Source organism: Bubalus bubalis, chromosome 8, assembly GCF_019923935.1.
Source record: "Bubalus bubalis isolate 160015118507 breed Murrah chromosome 8, NDDB_SH_1, whole genome shotgun sequence".
Taxonomy (NCBI): Eukaryota; Metazoa; Chordata; class Mammalia; order Artiodactyla; family Bovidae; genus Bubalus; species Bubalus bubalis.
In genome coordinates, this window is record NC_059164.1 from 52056382 (window position 1) to 52080032 (window position 23651).

The 23651-nt window shown below is 36.2% G+C and overlaps 1 protein-coding gene across 5 annotated transcripts in view; it reads left to right on the forward strand.

Moving 5' to 3' along the window:
- Positions 1 to 23651, forward strand: part of TFEC (transcription factor EC) — a 222088-nt gene that overhangs the window by 135796 nt on the left and 62641 nt on the right. For all 5 annotated transcript variants that reach the window (XM_044946639.2, XM_044946638.2, XM_044946637.2 and 2 more), the window contains one exon: positions 17694 to 17945. In XM_044946639.2, coding sequence (XP_044802574.1) covers positions 17766 to 17945 — 180 coding nt within the window. In that variant the 5' untranslated portion in view covers positions 17694 to 17765. The remainder of the gene's footprint in view (positions 1 to 17693; positions 17946 to 23651) is intronic.

Consider the following 23651-nt stretch of genomic DNA (forward strand, 5'->3'; position numbering starts at 1 on the left):
GAGCTTTAAGTGAACTTTTTCACTCTCCTATTTCATTTTCATCAAGAGGTTCTTTAGTTCTTCACTTTCTGCCATAAGGGTAGATAGATTTAAGGGACTAGATCTGATAGACAGAGTGCCTGAGGAACTAATGACGGAGGTTCGTGACATTGTACAGGAGACAGGGATCAAGACCATATGCAAGAAAAAGAAATGCAAAAAGCAAAATGGCTGTCTGAGGAGGCCTTACAAATAGCTGTGAAAAGAAGAGAAATGAAAAGCAAAGGAGAAAAGGAAAGATATACCCATTTGAATGCAGAGTTCCAAAAATAGCAAGGAGAGATAAGAAAGCTTTCCTCAGTGATCAGTGCAAAGAAATAGAGGAAAACAATAGAATAGGAAGGACTAGAGATATATTCAAGAAAATTAGAGATACCAAGGGAACATTTCATGCAAAGATGTGCACAATTAAGGACAGAAATTATGGACCTAACAGAAGCAGAAGATATTAAGAAGAGGTGGAAAGAATACACAGAAGAACTATACAGAAGAGATCTTAATGACCTAGATAACCATAATGATCACTCACCTAGAGCCAGACATCTTACAGTACAAGGTCAAGTGGGCCTTAGAAAGCATCACTATGAACAAAGCTAGTGGAGGTAATGGAATTTCAGTTGAGCTATTTCAAATCCTGAAAGATGATGCTGTGAAAATGCTGCACTCAATATGCCAGCAAATTTGGAAAACTCAGCAGTGGCCACAGGACTGGAAAAGGTCAGTTTTCATTCTAATCCCAAAGAAAGGCAATGCCAAAAAATGCTCACTACTGCACAATTGCACTCATCTTACACACTAGTAAAGTAATGCTCAAAATTCTCCAAGCCAGGCTTCAGCAATACATGAACCATGAATTTCCAGATGTTCAATCTGCTTTTTAAAAAGGCAGAGGAACCAAAGATCAAATTGCCAACATCTGCTGGATCATCGAAAAAGCAAGAGAGTTCCAGAAAAACATATATTTCTGCTTTATTGACTATGCCAAAGCCTTCGTGTGGATCACAATAAACTGTGGAAAATTCTTAAAGAGATGGGAATACCAGACCACCTGACCCGACTCTTGAGAAACCTATATGCAGGTCAGGAAGCAACAGTTAGAAGTGGATATGGAACAACAGACTGGTTTCAAATAGGAAAAGGAGTTCGTCAAGGCTGTATATTGTCACCCTGCTTATTTAACTTCTATGCAGAGTACATCATGAGAAACGCTGGGCTGGAAGAAGCACAAGCTGGAATCAAGATTGCCAGGAGAAATATCAATAACCTCAGATATGCAGATGACATCACCCTTATGGCAGAAAGTGAAGAGGAACTAAAAAGCCTCTTGATGTAAGAGAAAGAAGAGAGTGGAAAAGTTGGCTTAAAACTCAACATTCAGAAAACGAAGATCATGGCATCTGGTCCCATCACTTCATGGGAAATAGATGGGGAAACAGTGGAAACAGTGTCAGACTTTATTTTTTTTTGAGCTCCAAAATCACTGCAGATGGTGATTGTAGCCATGAAATTAAAAGACGCTTACTCCTTGGAAGGAAAGTTATGACCAACCTAGATAGCATATTGAAAAGCAGAGACATTACTTTGCCAACAAAGGTCCGTCTAGTCAAGGCTATGGTTTTTCCAGTGGTGATGTATGGATGTGAGTTAGACTGTGAAGAAAGCTGAGTACGGAAGAATTGATGCTTTGAACTGTGGTGTTGGAGAAGACTCTTGAGAGTCCCTTGGACTGCAAGGAGATCCAACCAGTCCATTCTAAAGGAGATCAGTCCTGGGTGTTCTTTGGAGGGAATGATGATGAAGCTGAAACTCCAGGACTTTGGCCACCTCATGCAAAGAGTTGACTCATTGGAAAAGACTCTGATGCTGGGAGGGATTGGGGGCAGGAGGAGAAGGGGACGACAGGGGACGAGATGGCTGGATGGCATCATTGACTCAATGGACTTGAGTCTGTTTGAACTCTGGGAGTTGGTGATGGACAGGGAGGCCTGGCGTGCTGCAATTCATGAGGTCGCAAAGAGTCGGACACAACTGAGCGACTGAACTGAACTGAAAAGTGAATCAAGCTAAGTCCACTAATAGTGGGGAAGCAACTCCAACAGTTCTTCCATTAGAGAATAGAGTCAACTGATTCATATACAAATGTGGGAAACATTTTTTCTAATGCTGGGGGTGGAGTTTTACTATCCTTGTATGCTGATAATAAAAAAAAAATGTAATTGAGAAAATACCCTCCTTGTAATCAAAGGTGTGAAATCAAATTCACTTTTCTGCCTTGTGATTGTGAGCGAATCTGATAACCTGTTTGAGCTTCAGTTTCTTTATCCATAAAATGAGGATCAATTCAGTTGCTCAGTTGTGTCCAACTCTTTGTAACCCCAAGGACTGCAGCATGCCAGGCTTCCCTGTCCATCACCAACTCCCAGAGATTACTCAAACTCTTGTCCGTTGAGTCCGTGATGCCATCTAACCATCTCATCCTTTGTCATCCCCTTCTCCTCCCACCTTCAATCTTTCTCAGCATTAGGGTCTTTTCCAGTGAGTCAGTTCTTTGCATCAGGTGGCCAAAATATTGGAGTTTCAGCTTCAGCATCAGTCCTTCCAATGAATATTCAGGACTGATCTCCTTTAGGATGGACTGGTTGGATCTTCTAGCAGTCCAAAGAACTCTCAAGAGTCTTCTCCAGCACCAAATTTTGAAAGCATCAATTCTTCCCTGCTTAGCTTTCTTTATAGTACAACTCTCACATATGTACATTACTACTGGAAAAACTATAGCTAGAGGGACCTTTGTAGACACAGTAATGTCTCTGCTTTTTAATATGCTGTCTAGGTTGGTCATAGCTTTTCTTCCAAGGAGCAAGCGTCTTTTAATTTGATGGCTACAGTCACCATCTGCAGTGGTTTTGGAGCTCAAGAAAATAAAGTTTCTCACTGTTTCCATTGTTTCCCCATCTATGTGCCATGAAGTGATGGGACCAGATGCCATGATCTTAGTTTTCTGAATGTTGAGTTTTAAGCCAACTTTTTCACTCTGCTCTTTCACTTTCATCAAGATAAAGGTGTTTAATCAAATTATTGGTTTGATTCAACTTGTTTGATTCAACTTGTGACTGTGGCTACTAATATTTTGCATTCTGGGGCTTTCAACTAGTCCATGAGGTCCTGTGAGCAGTCTTCTCAACAAATTAGTATTTTGTGGCTGTATACTTACTATAACATAAAAAATTTAAGTTGGAATTATATTTTTTTGATTCTAACCCTAACCATTCTTCAGTGACAAAGAGAAAGTAAAATTACAACTTTGTTTGAAGGTCTTTCATACATGAGAACACATTTACTTGGGGAATTTGTTTTATGTAAATAATGTAGTAACAGGTGCCTTTAGACCAGAGATCCAAAAATAATTCTATGTACTAGTTATGTAAAACAAAGACAAGATAAATTTTACTTTTTCTCCCCTCCAGAAATACTAGTAGTATCTACAAAAGTTGAATGATGAAATGTACTTATGAAACAGAGCTATTTTCTGCCATTTGTCAATCATAATGAATAATTTTAAAGTCTCATTTTCAATTAGATTATTTTAATATTTAACAACCTAAAATGCCCCAATCATATTCTTTAGAAAATGGTTAGGCTGGAATACTGCAGTTCTAATGATGACATTTTATTATGACAAAAATGACTTCATTAATTGATGACCATATATCAACTCATAAAGTAGATAAGGGATATAAAAAGTTTTCAAGCCTAAGACAATATAAACCAGTCTGAATTATTTAGAATTTCTTTTTAGAAATAGGCATTTATGGTCCTTTTATTCTTACAAAAATACATGTTTATTTATTGTAAATTAATCTTAAAAACTAAGTGGCCTGTGAATTTCTTTTGTAAGGTCTGCATAAGCTGGCAATATATTGATGTTATCCCAAATTGTACCATTAACATATACTAAAAAATAAAAAAAAATATAATGCATTTGTAGCAGAATGATACAAGAGATAACAAGTATTATAGGAAAGTTTGGGTTTTTGTTCCAGATATTCCTATTTATGACTTTGGATCTATTTTAGAACATGTAAAATGTTTTTTAAAAAATGCATTGATGACTTTCCAAGATATTTGAAAAACGACCTTTTAAAGAAATCAGTCTTGTTTCTGCCTTATTTTCTGCATCCTTGAAAGAACATTCACAATTTCATAATAAAAATGATATCAAATGTCACTATACAGAGGAAGAAAAATAGTACATTTAAGCATTACATGAGAGCTTTGTTTTAAGTTGAAAGTAACTGAAGTATAAAGCTTCATCTAAATACAACAGTTGATTTCTGAAGAAAAATGTCTTTTGTTTTATAATAGTTTCATTAATATATATCAATGTTTAGGCCTTAATATATTTAGATAAATGTGTCTTTTTTTTTAGAATTTAAAACTTATTTTACTGAATCTAGCTTAAATAATTAACTTGTATATTTTCACATTTACATGAAAAAAATTTAATCGCATGAGAAACTTCTAAAAAGAATATAAACTGGAGTATTGACTTACTTAAATATAGCCATAAACACTAAACTTAAATGTCACAGTTCAGTTCAGTTCAGTTGCTCAGTCGTGTCCGACTCTTTGCGACCCCATGAATCGCAGCACGCCAGGCCTCCCTGTCCATCACCAACTCCCGGAGTTCACTCAGACTCATGTTCCTCGAGTCAGTGATGCCATCCGGCCATCTCATCCTCTGTCGTCCCCTTCTCCTCCTGTCCCCAGTCCCTCCCAGCATCAGAGTCTTTTCCAATGAGTCAACTCTTCGCATGAAGTGGCCAACGTACTGGAGTTTCAGCTTCAGCATCAGTCCTTCCAAAGAACACCCAGGGCTGATCTCCTTCAGAATGGACTGGTTGGATCTCTTTGCAGTCCAAGGGACTCTCAAGAGTCTTCTCCAACACCACAATTCAAAAGCATCAATTCTTCAGCGCTCAGCTTTCTTCACAGTCCAACTTTCACATCCATACATGACCACTAGAAAAACCATAGCCTTGACTAGATGGACCTTTGTTGGCAAAGTAATGTCTCTGCTTTTCAATATGCTGTCTAGGTTGGTCATAACTTTCCTTCCAAGGAGTAAGCGTCTTTTAATTTCATGGCTGCAATCACCATCTGCAGTGATTTTGGAGACCAAAAAAATAAAGTCAGCCACTGTTTCCACTGTTTCCCCATCTATTTCCCATGAAGTAATGGGACCAGATGCCATGATCTTCATCTTCTGCTTGTTGAGTTTTAAGCCAACTTTTCACTCTCCATTTTTGCTTTCATCTAGAGGCTTTTTAGTTCCTCTTCACTTTCTGCCATAAGGGTGGTGTCATCTGCATATCTGAGGTTACTGATCTTTCTCCGGGCAATCTTAATTCCAGCTTGTGTTTCTTCCAGCTCAGCGTTTCACGTGGTGTACTCTGCATAGAAGTTAAATAAGCGGGGTGACAATGTAAAGCCTTGACATATTCCTTTTCCTGTTTGGAAGCAGTCTGTTGTTCCATGTCCAGTTCTAACTGTTGCTTCCTGACCTGCATATAGGTTTCTCAAGAGGCAGGTCAGGTGGTCTGGTATTCCCATCTCTTTAAGAATTTTCCACAGTTTGTTGTGATCCACACAGTCCAAGGCTTTGGCATAGTCAATAAAGCAGAAATAGATGTTTTTCTGGAACTCTCTTGATTTTTCGATGATCCAGCGAATGTTGCCAATTTGATCTCTGGTTCCTCTGCCTTTCCTAAAACTAGCTTGAACATCTGGAAGTTCACGGTTCACTTATTGCTAACAGTATCAAAATAAAATTTTATAACTGACCAATTCTTTCCTATTAAGGGAAGAATACATCTTTCATGTATTCAGTTGGTTTATTGAATTGGAAAGAACATTTCCTCATCTATTATTTCTCCAACAGAGAAAATGCTTAATTTTAATTTATGATATGCTGTAATTTCTGAAAATAAAATAGTTAAATATTGTACTGAAGTTTTAGAAAATAATTGCAGAGGCCCAACTGAGTATTTATTTATGGTACTATATTCCACCACAGCCTCCAGTATCCAAAACAGCATCCCATACTCAAACACTGTTATACCTTCAGCTGTGCATATGAATATCTACTGTTAGAGGGCTAAAGAAGGGTTATAGCCTTGTCTCATTTCAGGTTTGATTTTGCCACCAAATGAGTTTGTGCCAAAGTTAAAAAAAAAACTCCTACTTTTAGAACTTTTTGGATTTTGGAATTGTAGTTAAGAGGTGGGAAACTGAGAATATTAGAATTGTAGTGCTATTGGACTAGGAAAATAGCTCTGTATTTACATTAAGTGATTGAATGCATAATTTTGGAAATAGGGCAAACTAATAACTATTTTGTTAAAGAGGATTTACCTGACAATGTAACACACACAAACTTCAAATAAGCATTTTGCAAAATGTGAAGGAGAAATTACTGGAACCCAGGGGAAAAATAAAAGTTTAGAATCAGAATAGATTTCCGTATGTGTAATTAGAACTTGTGAGTTCACCATCTTTGACACTAGGCTGTCTTTTATCTTCTCTTTTGTACATCCTCCAAAGATCATCTTGGTTATCACTTAAGCATAAATGTTTTGTAAACTTTATTCACAACTCATACCTTACCTCTGAATTCCAGACACATGTATGCAGCCGTGTACTTCACATACCTTCTTGGGTACCTTCAAAACATCACAAACTCAGTGTGTTCAAAACTAAACTTATTATTCTTTGTTGCCCTCAAAAAACCCAGTCTTCTCTGTGAAGAGCATCACTATCTATTCAGTCACTTAAGCCAGAACCTCAGATGTCATTTCTTAATCCATTTCTAAACATCTCTTGACTCCATATATTTGTTTCCATGTGACTGACAACCCTTATCACATGACCCTAATTCAAGCAGCCCTTTTTTCTCTCCTAGATTCTCATATTTTGCCCCTCTAAAATTCATCCACTTAACTGTTACTACCATCATTCTTGTGATAAATAAAATAAGATATCTTTATATACTGAAAATATTGCATGAATTCATGAATTGTCCCTGCTGATCTTCTCAGCCTTATATCACACTCTGGTCTAGTCATGTCATCTTTCAGTGCATTTTTCTCATCTCATTTCTTCCCACCAGGGTCTTCCCACATGCTTCTTTATCTCCATGGAAGGTTTTTTTTTCCTATACTCTTCCTCTCCTTCCTTGTTACTCACCCTCCGATCCAACCCTACCATTCCTTCTTTAGGGAAATTGTCCCTAACTTCTGTCTAGATGATCTTTTTCTACAGGATCATAGGCATGTGCATTTCTCCTGTCCCTCACTTGTAATACTTGAAAGTACAGAGTAAAATCTGTCTCTTCCACCTGTTCATAAACTTCATGAGGTGTGGGACCATGTTTCAATTTGCTCACCATTGTTCCCACACAACTGGCTCTCTATATAGGCATATACATATTTATTAAGTGAATGAATCAGTGAAATTAATAGCAGAAACTATCATTTGAATGATTTATTCCCATTTTATCGAGGCCTTTCTGCTTGATTTTGTGACACCTTTTACTTTCATAGGGTTTATCACATTGTGTTATAATTCTATTTTAATTATCTATCTCTTCTAGTAGACTGTGAACTCTGAATACTGGGTTGTACCTATTTTGTTCATAATTACATCCCCAGAGCTTATCACAGTAGTGTAAAACCTGATGTGTAGTAGGCACTCAAATATTTGTAGAATTAATGAATGCTAAGCCTGTAAATTCAATGTCATATATATTTTAAAGCATTATCACTTAAGTTATCTGCATTTTTCATATTAACTTATTTCAGTTAGTGATGATATTGCAAGGTGACTTTAATGTGTGTGTGTGTGGCTGTTGTGTCATTTTGAAGTCAGTAGGAAGTGGTTAGTGTCTGATGTGATTCTTAGTTGATATTTATTGGTCTCAATTTCTAAATACACATATTCTTAAAAAACAGATAAACTTCAGTTATTTCTGGCATTTGTTCTAATTCTTTTAAAGATGTATGCATGTGTGCCTGCTAAGTCGCTTCAGTCATTTCCAGCTCATTGCAACCCTATGCACTTAGCTTGCCAGGCTTCTCTGTCCATTTGTATTCTCCAGGCAAGAATACTGAAGTGGGTTGCCATTCCCTCCTCCAGGGGATCTTCTATACTCAAGGATAGAACCTGAGTCTCTTATGTCTCTTGCATTGGCAGAAGGATTCTTTACCACTAGTGCCAGCTGGGATGCAAAATGTAATTTTCCTGAGATGCTGCTGCTGCTGCTGCTAAGTCACTTCAGTCGTGTCTGACTCTAAGCAAATCAATGCAAGTATAGGTGGAGCTAGATGGAGTTGTTAGGGAAACTAACACTTTACAGTAAAAATATGAGGGCTTGTGGAGTGCAAGCATTTTTCCTGCTAGAATACTATTGAATTAGGAACACTCTGCTTAATAATATTCATGCTTCTTTAAAGTCTCTTAAGTGTGGGCCTCTTCTAAAGACACACCATTGGAATTATCCAAATTCAAATGATTGGGAGTGAAAGAATATGTTACAATCACATTTTATATTATTATCCATTAAATAGCTTTGGATTATATAATGTTCAGCTGAAATATGCTGACAGCTATTTAGAAATCTAAGTAAAACTTTTGATGAACCCGGCCTACTTTGTTCAGTAGTTATATCTCAATCAGACAAGCTCGACTGTATAATTTTAGGTTTAGTCAAGATGAGATTTATGGGTATATCATATCCAAAGACTGCTGTGAAGAAAGTAAGATTTGAAGAAATGAGTTATTAATCTTTGCTACAGAATATTAACAATGTCATGTGGCTTTTATGAGTAGGTATCTAGGAGGTAGTAGATTCATAAGCTCCCCAAAATAGATTTCTTCTTATATACCTCTGCTACTGGGAGCATAATTAATAGTTACCTATTACTCATGAAATCCAAGCTTTTACTTCATTTATTAAACTCAACCTTAGTACAAAATTAGCAAAATTAAATAAGTACTGTCATGTTGTAGTGAATGAGATTGTCTGTCTTGCTTTTTTATGTGTGTATATACATGCTTGTCGGAGAAGGCAATGGCACCCCACTGCAGTACTCTTGCCTGGAAAATCCCATGGGCAGGGGAGCCTGGTGGGCTGCAGTCCATGGGGTCACGAATAGTCAGACATGACTGAGCGACTTCACTTTCACTTTTCACTTTCATGCATTGGAGAAGGAAATGGCAACCCACTCCAGTGTTCTTGCCTGGAGAATCCCAGGGATGGGGGAGCCTGGTGGGCTGCCACCTATGGGGTCGCACAGAGTCAGACATGACTGAAGTGACTTAGCAGCAGTAGCAGCAGCATACATGCTTGTGTGTGTGTGTGGTGGTAGTACATGTGTTTTTATTTACTATGACCAAATAGTAAATATGTATAAAATAAATATATTTCTTGCTGAGTATGTTTCTGTTTCTGTTTTTGCAGATAGTCATGCCTGACTGGTTTTTTTTGGCGAGTCAAATTAATGATGATAAAATGCCTTGTTAATCGAGACAATTGCTTGTGTGATGTTTGCCACCACTTTTTAGTTTTGAATTTCAAAAGGCCAGTGCCCAGAAGGTGTTTCATCTCCTCCCAGGTTCTGTGCCCTCAGTTAAGATAAGTGGTCTCCAGGTGGATGGTAACACATGGGTCACAGACCTGCTTTCTGGAAAGGAATGATTTTCCCTTGGGACTAGCTTTAACAAAGAGCGCATTCTCATTGCTGAGTGAATGTTGAAAGAATTAGCTGATGGCTTTTATAATTATCTTATGATTTCTCTGTAAAAAGATAACTTTTTAAAGAGGCTATCTTATATGTATTTGCATAAATATGAATTACGTTTAAAAGTTTTTATATGATTTGTACCAATACTTAAGAATATATGATAAAAGTAGACAATATCATAGACAGAGAATCACAGGGTTGGTGAAGTCCTTCGCAGTTTTTGTTCTTTTGTACAGCCACCCACCGAATTGTTTCTAAAATTTCCTCCCACAAAATACCCTTCCTGTTGCTATCCACTAGATAGGATCTGAAACTCATCTGAGGACTAAGTCAAAAGGCTATAGTGTGGAACAATGAAATGTAAATTGGGATAATTCATGTGGCAACCCACTCCAGTACTCTTGCCTGCAAAATTCCATGGACAGAGGAGCCTTATAGGCTACAATCCATGGGGTCGCAAAGAGTCGGACACGACTGAGCGGCTTCACTTCACTTCACGTGAGAATAAGAATGCCTCCACATGGGAACATAGACAGCTGTTCTAGCCAGAACTGCTTGCCTGGCCTGTATTACTCCACAGCTCTACTACCTACTAGGAGATTTTAAATACAAACACAAATAGGGCCACATAACACTTTGTTAGTTTTAATTTCTAACAATATTTACTGATTTATGTAGGTAAAACCATCCAAGACTGATCTAAACTCTGGAATTTAAAATAAACCTCAGGTATCAGATATTCTTAATCATCTTCTGCTGTGTCAGAGAATATCTGACTTCTTGTCTGTAGTATTGGCCACCTTGCTCATGGACTTCCATCATTCTCTCAATAATCAGAATTTTCCTGCATTTATTCTAGTCTAAAAATAGGAATAGAAATTAAAAAAAACATAAACACATATATTTTGCATTTGTGATTCTCCAGTGATTATATTTTCTATAACCAGAATAATGCTTTTTTTCTCTTCTTGACCAACTTCTTTAGCCTCTTGTACTTGTAGGAATTTGTGTATTTCTAATTAAAAAAAAAATTCTTCAATTGACCCATTAAGTACATTCCCTCGGTTATCTTACTAATGAATGTAAGCATTTTTATAGCATATCAACACATGCATTTCTAGTTTTTAAAAAGATCCACATCTCTCTATTAGATTATGAGAGCTTAACTACATTTGAAACACATTAAAAAAAATAATTGGATGTTTTAAGCTGTTTCATTTTTGTAACTCCAAATAATGGAACTTCTGAAAAAAACATAATTTCTATCAAAAGCCTAGCCTGAGATAACTGATATTGGGTTTATGATCTAACCAGCTGATCATCTAGGTTAGTGTGCTTAAATATGGAGTCTGCTGTATAAATTGGTTTGGAAAACATTGTTCCACCTGCTCTAAGTGTGATCTCTGGTATCTAAGGGTCAAGTCACATTAGTATAAAGTTTTATGTTTGGGCTTTCACTTGAGCTGATTCATATTATACTTTGGGCTTTTGATCAAGAATAAATGTGGTGGATGTTATGGTGCTTGGCCAACATTATCCCCTTCATGACTGAATTACACTTGCTTCCATCTGATCCTGCTTCCCTCATTCTACTGTCGAACTGGTTTTGAGAGCAGCCCCCAATAAACCTCCCATAGTCAAGTTTCAGATTGTTCCTGGATGACTCTTTTTTAGATAATAAATAAATATATATATGTACATATACATATATATATATATTTAAACCTGAGCATGTAAAGAATTTCACTGCACATATTACAAATCTGCTACTAGAATTTTATCAATTATGTCTTTTATGAAAAAATCTAGTTTATAAATTCTTGGATATTTTTCTGAAAAATATATGTCTTCCCTAAGAGCTGGCATGATTTAATTACTTTTAAGAAATATACATTAGGTTGAATTATAACTGTGGAAAATTCTTTAAGAGATGGGAATACCACACCACCTTACCTGCCTCCTCAGAAACCTGTACACAGGTCAAGAAGCCACAGTTAGAACCAGACATGGAACAACGGACTGGTTCAAAATTGGGAAAGGAGTATGTCAAGGCTGTATATTGTCACCCTGATTATTTAACTTATATGAAGAGTACATCATGTGAAATTCCCAGCTGGATGAAGCACAAGCTGGAATCAAGAAGGATGGGAGAAATATCAATAACCTCAGATATGCAGATTACACCACCTTTATGGCAGAAAGCAAGAGGAGCTAAGGAGCCTCTTGATGAAAGTGAAAGATGAGAGTGAAAAAGTTGGCTTAAAACTCAACACTCAGAAAACAAATCGTGGCATCTGGTCCCATCACTTCATGGCAAATAGATGGGGAAACGATGGAAACAGTGTCAGACTTTATTTTCTTGGGCTCCAAAATCACTGCAGGTGGTGACTGCAGCCATGAAATTAAAAGATGTTTGCTCCTTGGTAGAAAAGCTATGACAAAGATAGACAACATATTAAAAAGCAGAGACATTACTTTGCCTACAAAATTCTGTGTAATCAAAGCTATGGTTTTTCCAGTAGTCATGTATGGATGTGAGAGCTGGACAATAAAAAAGGCTGAGTGCTGAAGAATTGATGCTTTTGAACTGTGGTGCTGGAGAAGACTCTTGAGAGTCCCTTGGACTGCAAGGAGATCAAACCAGTCAATCCTAAAGGAAATTAATCCTGAATATCATTACAGGGACTAGCGCTAAAACTGAAACTCCAATACTTTTGCCACCTGAGGCAAAGAACTGACTCCTTGGAAGAGGTCCTGATGCCTGAAAGATTGAAGGCAGGAGGAGAAGGGGATGACAGAGGATAAGATGGTTGGATGGCATTACCAACTCAATGGACATGAGTTTGATCAAGCTCTGGGAGATGGTGAAGGACAGGGAAGCCTGGTGTGCTGCAGTCCATGGGATTGCAAAGAGTTGGAAACAACTGAGTGACTGAACAACAATATGGAACAGACATTTTGTAGATCAAAATGGTCAAGTATCTGTGATTCCAGAAGGTTCCACCTAATATGTTTTAATAATTTTCCCTTTTCCTTTGTTGTCAGGATGCTCATGGGTAAATCTGGTACTCAGTTGCAATATTAATCTTCAGCCTACATCTAATTGTGTAAATACCTTTCACCACATTTACATGTGTGTGTGCTCAGTTGCTCAGTCATGTCCAACTCTTTGTGACCCCATGGACTGTAGTCCACCAGGCTCCCTTGGCCATAGAATTTTCCAGACAAGACTACTGGAGTGGGTTGCCTTTCCCTACTCCACACCACATTTACAGCTCATAGTTATTTATAATGTTTTGGAAAATAGGGAGAATAAACTAAATAAATCCTTTTAAATGAAATAAAACGATTTCTTTTTAGACAAAGTCTAAACTTTTAGACAAAGTCTTGAACTTAAGCTGATCATTATTTTTAGTTTGCAGTAACAGCATTCCAGAGAGATAATGTTGAGATATAATTCAGAGATTATGAAAACAATAATAATAATTATTATTATTTGAGTAATTCAGAGTTCAAGAGATGTGTTTTACTTATTATTTTTAATAGCAAAACTTCCTTACATCTTAGTGGTCTTAATCTCTTTGATAATCTAAAGAACCAATTCACAATCTGCAACTGCTCTGGCCTTATAGGTGAAGGCTTTGAAACTCTGATTATGGTTTACCTCCCAGGTGGCTCAGTGGTCAAGAATCCGCCTGCCAAGTGGGAGACATGGGTTCAACCTTGGGCCTGGAAGATCCCCTGAAGAGGAAAATGGCAACCTACTTCAGTATTTTTGCCTGGGAAATCCCATGGACTGAGGGACTTGGGAGGCTACAGTCCATGGGGTCACAAAAGAGTCAGGCTTAGCAAGTAAACAACAACAACGACAATACATTACTGAGCTTTTTGCTTTGTGTTCCAGTAATTTCAATCAGGAACCAATCCTGTAGTGCTTAGGAAGCCAGGCCCTGTATTCCCACTCCCCCTTGCCAGTGGAATGATGACAGCCACGTCATTTAACCTCTCTAAGTTCTAGTGTCTTCAATTATAATGTAGATATTATTGATATCTATATCCTAAGACTGTAACAAAAAGTAAATGAAATAATATGTATAAAATGCTTAGCAGAGTGCTTGGTACTTGTTGCATATTTCTATATTTATCATTATTGTCATTTTTGTTGTAGTTGATATTAATATTGCCCAAGTATATTGTAAATTTCTAGAGCCCTAGGGTCACAACGATGACTTCCCATGGACACTTGATGTAACACAAACTGCAATAAGTACTCTAATGATGCTTTTAGCATCAATGAATGGTGAAAAATAAATTAGTTAATGAAAGCTGTATATTCTGATTCAACATACTTTTCTTAGAAAAATATACAGTGTTCTTTAGCATTCATTTACATTGTGTGAAAATCAATCAGATTTGTGAATCTGAAAATGCTATTTATAATGTATGTTTTGTAGATGTATGTGGATTAAGAAGGATTAATTTAAAACTGTAGAATAATCTAAATAGCTACCCTAAAAAATTACCACTGGCATTTTAATGAAATGTTATTTTACAACTTAAAGCTCATAGCAATATAATTAGTAATATGTGTAATCTTTATTACCAATCTTAATCTTTTTTATATGACTGAAAAATTATTTTATGGTAGTACAATTAAAATAATGCTAAAAATGTCAGCATAACAGAATTAAACTGAAGTAACTACTACAATATTGTAACCCAAACCAGCTAATTTAAATGCAAAATCCTTTGTAAAGGCTATTTATCTGAGCTAATGTATGTTAAGGGATTTAAGGAGTAGATTGTGAAACTGAAATAAAAGGAAAAATAAGCACTGTACAGCAATCTTTGCTATTGTTTAACATGAGGGAAATATTAAATAGGGTTATATATAGGCCACTTGAGGAAAATGTATTAGAAGCCATATTGCAGCATAGTAAATATAACGGGGACTGGTGGGCAATCCTATTTTCAGAGGCTTTTAAAGGGAAAGCTTAGAATACTTAAAGTTGTCCTTATACAAATAATGGTATATCATTAACTATGATAATTAGACTGAAGATGCCCAGAATTTTAAGTCTATGTTTTGAAAGAGGAATTTCAAAATACTGGATAGTTGCTTAGTTGGCACATGACACTAGTTAGATTTTCCTCTGAATGCTTTTCTTTCTGTCAATTCATAATGACTTTAATAAAGTATTGTTATTATAAAGTGAGAATACAGAAGGGTTTAAAATTAAGATTTTTTTAAAGCTGAAAATGAACTCAGTATCAAACATTGAAAATATAGAAAACTGAAAAAAACCTAGGTTTTCATCACCCATAAAGTATCAGACAACATTTAGTATATTTTTTTCTAGTCTCTCTTCCTTCATGGATAATTTTTTAAGCTTTTAATTAAAAATAATTATAATTATATTCAATATAATATTTATATGTAATCTAAGAGATATATAAAAATCCCTAATAATAGTGAATTAGCTGTATGTTCCTTATAGTATTTTAGTCATTCTTATCATATCCTCAAAAAGTTTTGATGTCTATATATTTATTCCAGGTTTGGTACCAGTTGCATGTTATTTTAATGGCTGTTCTTAAACAGTTAGTTAACATTTAAAATATTTTCAGTTCAGCTCAGTCGCTTAGTCATGTCCGACTCTTTGTGACCCCATGGACTGCATCATGCCAGGCCTCCCTGTCCATCAACTCCCAGAGTTTACTCAAACTCATGTCCATCAAGTTGGTGATGCCATCCAATGATCTCATCCTCTGTTGTTTTCTCCCGCCTTCAATCTTTCCCATCATCAGGGTCTTTTCCAGTGAGTCAGTTCTTCACATCAGGTGGCCAAAGTATTGGAGTTTCAGTGTCAGCATCAGTCCTTCCTATGAATAGTCAGGACTGATTTCTTTTAGGATTGACTGGCTTGATCTTGCAGTCCAAGGGACTCTCAAGAGTCTTCTCCAACACGACAGTTCAAAAGCATCAATTCTTCAGTGTACAGCTTTATTTATAGTCCAACTCTCACATCCATATGTAACTACTGGAAAAACCAAAGCTTTGACTAGGCGAACATTTGTTGGTAAAGTAATATCTCTGCTTTTTAATATGCTGTCTAGGTTGGTCACAGTTTTTCTTCCAAGGAGCAAGTGTCTTTGAAATTCATGGCTGCAGTCACCATCTGCAGTGATTTTGGAGCCCCCCAAAATAGTCTCTCACTGTTTCCATTGTTTCCCCATCTGTTTGCCATGAAGTGATGGGACCGGATACCATGACCTTTGTTTTTGAATGTTGAATTTTAAGCCAAGTTTTTCACTCTCCTCTTTCACCTTCATCAAGAGGCTCTTTAGTTCTTCTTCGCTTTCTGCCATAAGATGGTGTCATCTGCATATCTGAGGTTGTTGATATTTCTCCTGGAAATCTCAGTTCCAGCTTGTGCTTCATCCAGTCCAGCATTTCTCATGATGTACTCTGCATATAAGTTAAATAAGCAGGGTGACAATATGTAGCCTTGACATACTCCTTTCCCAATTTGAAACCAGGCTGTTGTTTCATGTCTGATTCTAATTGTTGCTTCTTGACTTGCATGCAGATTTCTCAGGAAGCAGGTCAGGTGGTCTTGTATTCCCATCTCTTGAAGAATTTTCCACATTTTGTGGTGATCCACACAGTCAAAAGCTTCTGCATAGTCAATGAAGCAGAAGTAGATGTTTTTTTTTTTTGAACTCTCTCACTTTTTCAATGATCCAACAGATGTTGCCAATTTGATCTCTGGTTCCTCTGGCTTTTCTAAATCCAGCTTGAACATCTGGAAGTTCACGGTTCACGTACTGCTGAAGCCTGGCTTGGAGAATTTTGAGCATTACTTTGCTAGTGTGTGAGATGAATACAACTGTGTGGTAGTTTGAACATTCTTTGGCATTGCCTTTCTTTGGGATTGGAATGAAAACTGACCTTTTCCAGTCCTGTGGCCACTGCTGAGCTTTCCAGATTTGCTGGCATATTGAGTGCAGCACTTTCACAGCATCATCTTTTAGGATTTGAAATAACTGGAATTCCATCACCTCCCTAGCTTTATTTGATTTGTAGTGATGCTTCCTAAGGCATACTTGACTTCGCATTCAAGGATGTCTGATCACACCATCATGATTTTCTGGGTTGTGAAGATCATTTTTGTATAGTTCTTCTGTGTATTATTGCCACGTCTTCTTAATATCTTCTGTTTCTGTTAGGTCCATACCATTTCTGTCCTTTATTGAGCCCGTCTTTGCATGAAATGTTCCCTTGGTATCTCTAATTTTCTTGAAGAGATCTTTAGACTTTTCCATTCTATTGTTTTCCTATATTTCTTTGCATTGATTGCTGAGAAAGTCTTTCTTATCTCTCCTTGCTATTCTTTGGAACTCTACATTCAAATGAGTATATCTTTCCTTTTCTCCTTTGCCTTTCACTTCTCTTCTATTTCTCTTCTCTTCTATCTTTTCACTTCTCTTCACTTCACAGCTATTTGTAAGCCCTCCTCAGACAACCATTTTGCCTTTTTGCATTTCTTTTCCTTGGGGATGGTCTTGATCCCTGCCTCCTGTACAGTGTTGCAAACCTCCATCCATAGTTCATTAGGCACTCTGTCTATCAGATCTAATCCCTTGAATATTTACTAAAATATTTTAGTAAACTGTAAATTATTCCTTAAAACTATAATCCATTAATATCTTATGTAAATTATGACTGATGTATAGACCATAAATAAGAAAGAAACTGGACATTATAGTGTTTACTGTCATAATTCAGTTGTCAAAAGTGGAACTCCTTTACCAGATGATGCTACACATTGCGTATGTTTGGTTTCTATTTGGTAGGTCCCAGCACACTTGGAAAGTCCTGCAAGGACTCAGCTACAGAAGGTTCAGCGACAGCAAGTAAAACCCTTCATGACCCTTGACCACCAGATTCTCAACCAAAGTTTTAAAAGGTCACATCCTCCCACGCCAAGCAGTGAACTTCTGGTGCAGCATGGACACCCGTCTCCCGAGAGTGACACTGGTCTCACTGGAAATCCGCTCACCAAGTTGCTAACTCCTGGCAAAGAAGATGACAATACGGAATGGCATGTATGTCTAATGACTAACTTATGAAAATATATAGTTTTTTGAAAAAAAAAAAAACAAACAAAACACTTCAAGAAATTGAAGTCAATATTTTTATAGTAAACAGTCTATATGCAAATTCATTTAACAAAAAGGATATCTTATTAGTTTTTAATAATTAGTTATTCCCATAAGAATTGTTATGCATAAAATATAACAATTCATTTTAAAATTTTTATTTCAGTTTGTATCAATGTGAGTCAAAATAGGTTCTATCAGTAATTTATGTTAAAAAAATTTAGCTTGAATTGTACTGATTTTCTGATAGCTTTAGTTAAAACATTTATCAACAGTTACATTTTCTGAAGTACCCATTGAGACGAAACAAGTGGAATTTAAATAATAGTAAAAATTTACTCTAGAAAGGTTTATCAGAATGAGACTAATAGTCTTCTTGAACTTAATATTTTGTAGTATTATATCTGAGTTTTTAATTACTGATTATTCATTCCTTTCTATTTTCAACAAATACTTGCTTTCCATTTACTAAGTAAGAGAAAATTTGAGGTGCTGAAGATATAAAATGAATGAGTGTTTAGCTTTGTGGCGTTCAGAATTATTGTGACTTGCTTGTAAATGGACCTTAAAAAAATCCTGAAAAATCAGTAGAAGTGGGAAAGAACTTGAACTGGGAAAAAGACTTCCTTTAATATTTCAATGTAGAAAACCTATATCAATAACTGAGTTTTCTATTCTTTTCTTTTTTTCCATTTGATTAGTTAGATGAAGCTGTGGTCCTATTTGCTCCTAGATTTAATCTACCAATCTACATTCCTGGTGATTTTTACTGAATTCAGGTCACTGTTTTTAAGGGAAGTCTATAGTCTCCAGGTGCAAAAGAATAATACTCAATATCTAAGTATTTAAATTTCAAATGATAGAGGAAAATTTTCTTTTGCAAATTTTATGTTAACCTAGAAAAGAGAAAAGAGGAAGGATCTAGTAGATTGTTTAATAAAATATAAAGCAATCACAAAACATGACTAGTTAAAATCCAAAACTGAATATAAATCTCTACATGTATATTTACTTAAACTTCTCAGTAACAAATATATAAAGAATTTTCCAAAAAAAATGTAGAACTAGATTCTCTGTTCACTCTATGAAGGTCATAAAAATATATGTAAGATGAGAATCATCTGTTCATCTGTGCAGTAAATATTAGAACTCACCCAATACAATTTGTCTTATAATAACCCTCTTTCAAAGTTTTCCCTTGTGTGGAAGGTTGATTTACAAAGGAAAAAACAAATTCCAAAAGACATGCATATGCCTGTCAATTCTAGGCAAAACCCAGAAAATGATCAGAGTATGTATCTTATGAAATATGATGCTGTGATCGTATAGTGGTTAGTACTCTGTGTTGTGAAATATGTTTTCTAAAAAATGAGAAAGGATGAGTAACATATGTTAATTTTCTTAGTAAGCAGTTTTATTTCTTAGGAACACAGCTTTCCTTTTATTTTATAATAAGGTTGTACATTATAAGAGAAATTTACCTGATCTTAGAGGTCCTTTAGGTGGTGTCAGTCAAAAGGAGTTGCATGGCTGGGAAGGGTAGAAAGCTTCAATATGTGCAATGGTCTAGGGACAATATGCACGCTGGCTGCAGATAAACATTTTCTAAATTTTTAACCATTTTTCTTTAAACTGTGTATTAAAAGGCTCTTCTGTCATTAATGTCCAGTTAATCATAGTTTTATTTCATCTGTTATAGTTTTAATGTGTTTTTGAATTTAATTTATCATAGACACATTTTCACATACTGCCATCAATTCCAGTTTTGCTGCCTTTAGTAGCTAAGATACATCCTACTTTTTTGCCATTTCCTGATATTCTTTGATTAGTTCTAGGAGTCCTTGTCACAAAGCAGAAAGTGTGCAGTCTTTAGAGTCAGGCAGCATGAGGTTAAAACCACCACTTACTAGTTGTGGGGTCTCAATCCTTAACCTCTCTTACTAACATTTCTACAGCTTGAAGAGTTCTTTTGATTCTTACATTTTCTGGGTGGGTTGTAGGGAACTTCTGTGATCTTTTACTTTTATGATTAAATTATTTTTTATTGAGGAATATTTGACATAATTGTATACGTTTGAGGCATATAGCATGATGATTTAATTTGCATATATTGTGAAATGATTACCACAATAAATTCAGTTAACATCCATCTTGTCACGTAGACACAATAAAAGAAAAAGAGGAGAAAAGAAGAAAAAAAATGTCCTCTTGAAAACTTTCCTGTATATCATATAACTTTGTTAAATATAGTTGTCACGTTGTAGTACATTATACCCCTAGTAGTTGTTTATCCTATAATTTTAGTTTGTATCTTGCGACCACCTTTCTCCTATTCCATACCACATTCCCCCACCCCACTTCTGGTAGCTACAAGTCTGATCTCTTTTTCTATAAGGTTTTTTTGTTTTTGTTTTATAATCCATACATAAGTGAGATCACACACTATTTGTCTTTCTCTGTCTGACTTATTTCACTTGGCATAATGCCCTCAAGGCCTATTCATGTTGTTGCCAATGATAGGATTTCCTTGTTTTTTCATGCCTAAATAGCATTCTTATTTATTTCACAGTTTCTTTAGCCATTCACTGATGGATGGACACAGGTTGCTTTCATATCTTGGTTTTGTAAATACTATGAACATGAGGCTGCAGATATCTTTTCAAGGTATTGTTTTTAATTAGCTTAGGGTATATTCCCAGGAATGGAATTTCGGTATCATATGGTAGTTCTATATTTAATTTTTTTGAGGATCCTGAATACTGTTTTCTATAGTAGCTGTATCAATTTACAATCTCACCAATATCATAAAAGGGTAACCTTTTCCCCACATTCTTGCCAGCATTATTATCTTATCTTTTTGTGATTGGTATTCTCACAGGTATAATGTGATATCTCATTGTGGTCTGAATTTGCATTCCCCTAATAACTAATGACGTTAAGCATCTTTTCATGTACCTGTTGCCTTTTGTTTATTTTTCTTTGGAAAATATGTATTCAGCTCCTTCTCTCACTTTTTAAATTGCATTTTTACTGTGTTTTAGGAGCTTTTCTATAGGTCTTGGTTATTAATTCCTTATCAGATGTATGGTTTGCAAACATTTTTTCTCCTTTCCATAGGTTGATCACTGGTGAATTATGCTTTTAATATGTGCTGAGTTTAGTTTGCTAGTATCTTATTGAAAACTTTTGAGTCTATATTCATCAGGGATATTGGCCTGCAGCTTTCTTTTTTAGTAATCTCATTTTCTGATTTTAGTATCAGGATAATGCTGGCCTCATAAAATCAGTTAGAGAGTGTTCCCTCCTCTCTGATTTTTTGGAAAAACTTTGAGAAGGATTGGTGTTTATTCTTCTTGAAATGTTTGGTAAAATTCACCAGTGAAGCCATCTGGTCCTGGGTTTTTCTCACTGGGGGATTTTTTTTATTACTAATTTAATTCAATCTCCACTAGTAATTGATATATTCAGATTTTCTACTTCTTCTTGATTCAGTCTTAATAGGTTTTATGCTTCTAAGAACTTTTCCATTTCTTCTAGGTTTCACAGTTTTTTGAAAAAATATAGTTGTTCTGTGTTGCCCTTTATGATCCTTTGAATTTGTTCAAATCTACCGTTTCTTTATTGATTCTCTGTGTAGATAATCTGTCCATTGTTGAGAGTGGTAAAAAGTCTTCAAATATTATTGTTTATAATTACTATACTGTTTATTTTTCTCATTAGCTCTGTTAGTTGTTGCTTTATATATTTATATGCTCTGATGTTGGGCTCATAATTGTCATATGAGTTTGTTGTATTGACCGCTTTACCTTTATACGATGACTTTCCTTGTTTCTCTCTTTTTTTTTTTTGCCATTTTTAGTTTTGTCTGTTTTGTCTGATGTAATCAATGTAAACGATTCCTACTTTCTTTTAGTTGCCATTGTTTGAAATGTCTTTTTCCATCCCTTCACTCTCAATCCTTTTGTCCTTACAGTGAAAGTGAGTCTCCTAGAGACAGTGGTTGTTGAACCTTTTTTTTTTTAATCCACTCATTCACACTATGTCTTTGAATTGGATAATTTAATCTGTTTATATTTAAAACAATTACTAATAGGTAAGGGCTTGTGTGTGCTTGTGCTCAGTCATGTCTGACAACCTCCTGGACTGTAGCCCACCAGGTTCCTCTGTTCATGGAATTTTTCAGGCAAGAATACTGGAGTGAATTGCCATTTTCTACTCTGAGGGATCTTTCTGACCCAGGGATCAAACCTGTGTCTCTTGCATCTACTGCCTTGGCAGGCACCACCTAGGAAGCTGTAAGGGCTTACTACAACAAAATGTTATTAGTTGCTTTCTGGTTGTTTGGTAGCTTCAACAGTCTCTGTTTCTTATCCCCCTATCTTTTTGTTTTGCCTTTTGGAATCAACATACTTTGACTTCTTATCAAGTTCTTTTGTGTAATTAGTATAAGATTTTCCCTGTGTTTTCCATGTGCTCAGTTGCTTCAGTCTCTTGCAACAATCAACTGTAGTGATCCAGGTATGGGATACTTCAGGCAAGATGCTGGAGTGTGTTGCCATGCCCTTCTCCAGGGGATCTTCCCAATTCACAGATTGAACCCCTGTCTCTTATGTCTTCTGCAATGGCAGATGGGTTCTTTACCTCTAGCGCCACCTGCAGTGTTTTCCATGAGAATTACATAAAATTTGTTTATTGTCCAGTCTCTCAGGTGTGTCTGACTCTTTGCAACCCCATGGACTGCAGCACCCCAGGCTTCCCTGCCCTTTACCATCTCTCATAGTTTGGTCAAACTTATTTCCATTGAGTCATCCAACCATCTTGACCTCTGTCATCCACTTCTCCTCCTGCCTTCAATCTTTCCCAGCATCAGGGTCTTTTCAAATGAGTCAGCTCTTCCCATCAGGTGGCCAAAGTATTGGAGCTTCAGTTTCAGCACCAGTCTTTCCAATGAATATTCAGGACTGATTTCCTTTAGAATTGACTGTTTTAATCTTGAAGTCCAAGGAACTCTCAAGAGTCTTCTCCAGCACCACAGTTCAAAAACATCAATTCTTTGGCTCTCAGCCTTTCTTATGGTCCAACTCTCACATCCATACATGACTACTAGAAAAAACATAGCTTTGACTAGATGGACCTTTGTTGGCAAAGTAATGTCTCTGCTTCTTAATATGTTATCTAGCTTTGTCATAACTTTTCTTCCAAGGAGCAAGCGTCTTTTGATTTCATGGCTGCAATCACCACCTGCAGTGATTTTGGACCCCAAGAAAATAAAGTCTGTCACTGTTTCCATTGTTTCCCCATCTATTTGCCATGAAGTGATGGAACTGGATGCCATGATCTTCATTTTCTGAATGTTGAGTTTTAAGCCAACTTTTCCACTCTCCTCTTTTATTTTCATCAAGAGGCTTTTTAGTTCCTCTTCACTTTCTGCCATAATGGTGGTGTCATCTGCATATCTGAAGTTATTGATATTTCTCCCTGCAAACTTGATTCCTGTTTGTGCTTCATCCAGCTGGGCATTTTGTGTGATGTGCTCTGCATAGAAGTTAAATAAACAGGATGATAATATACAGCCTTGACATATTCCTTTTCAAATTTTGAACCAGTCCATCGTTCCATGTCAGATTTTAATGGTTGCTTCTTGACCTGCAT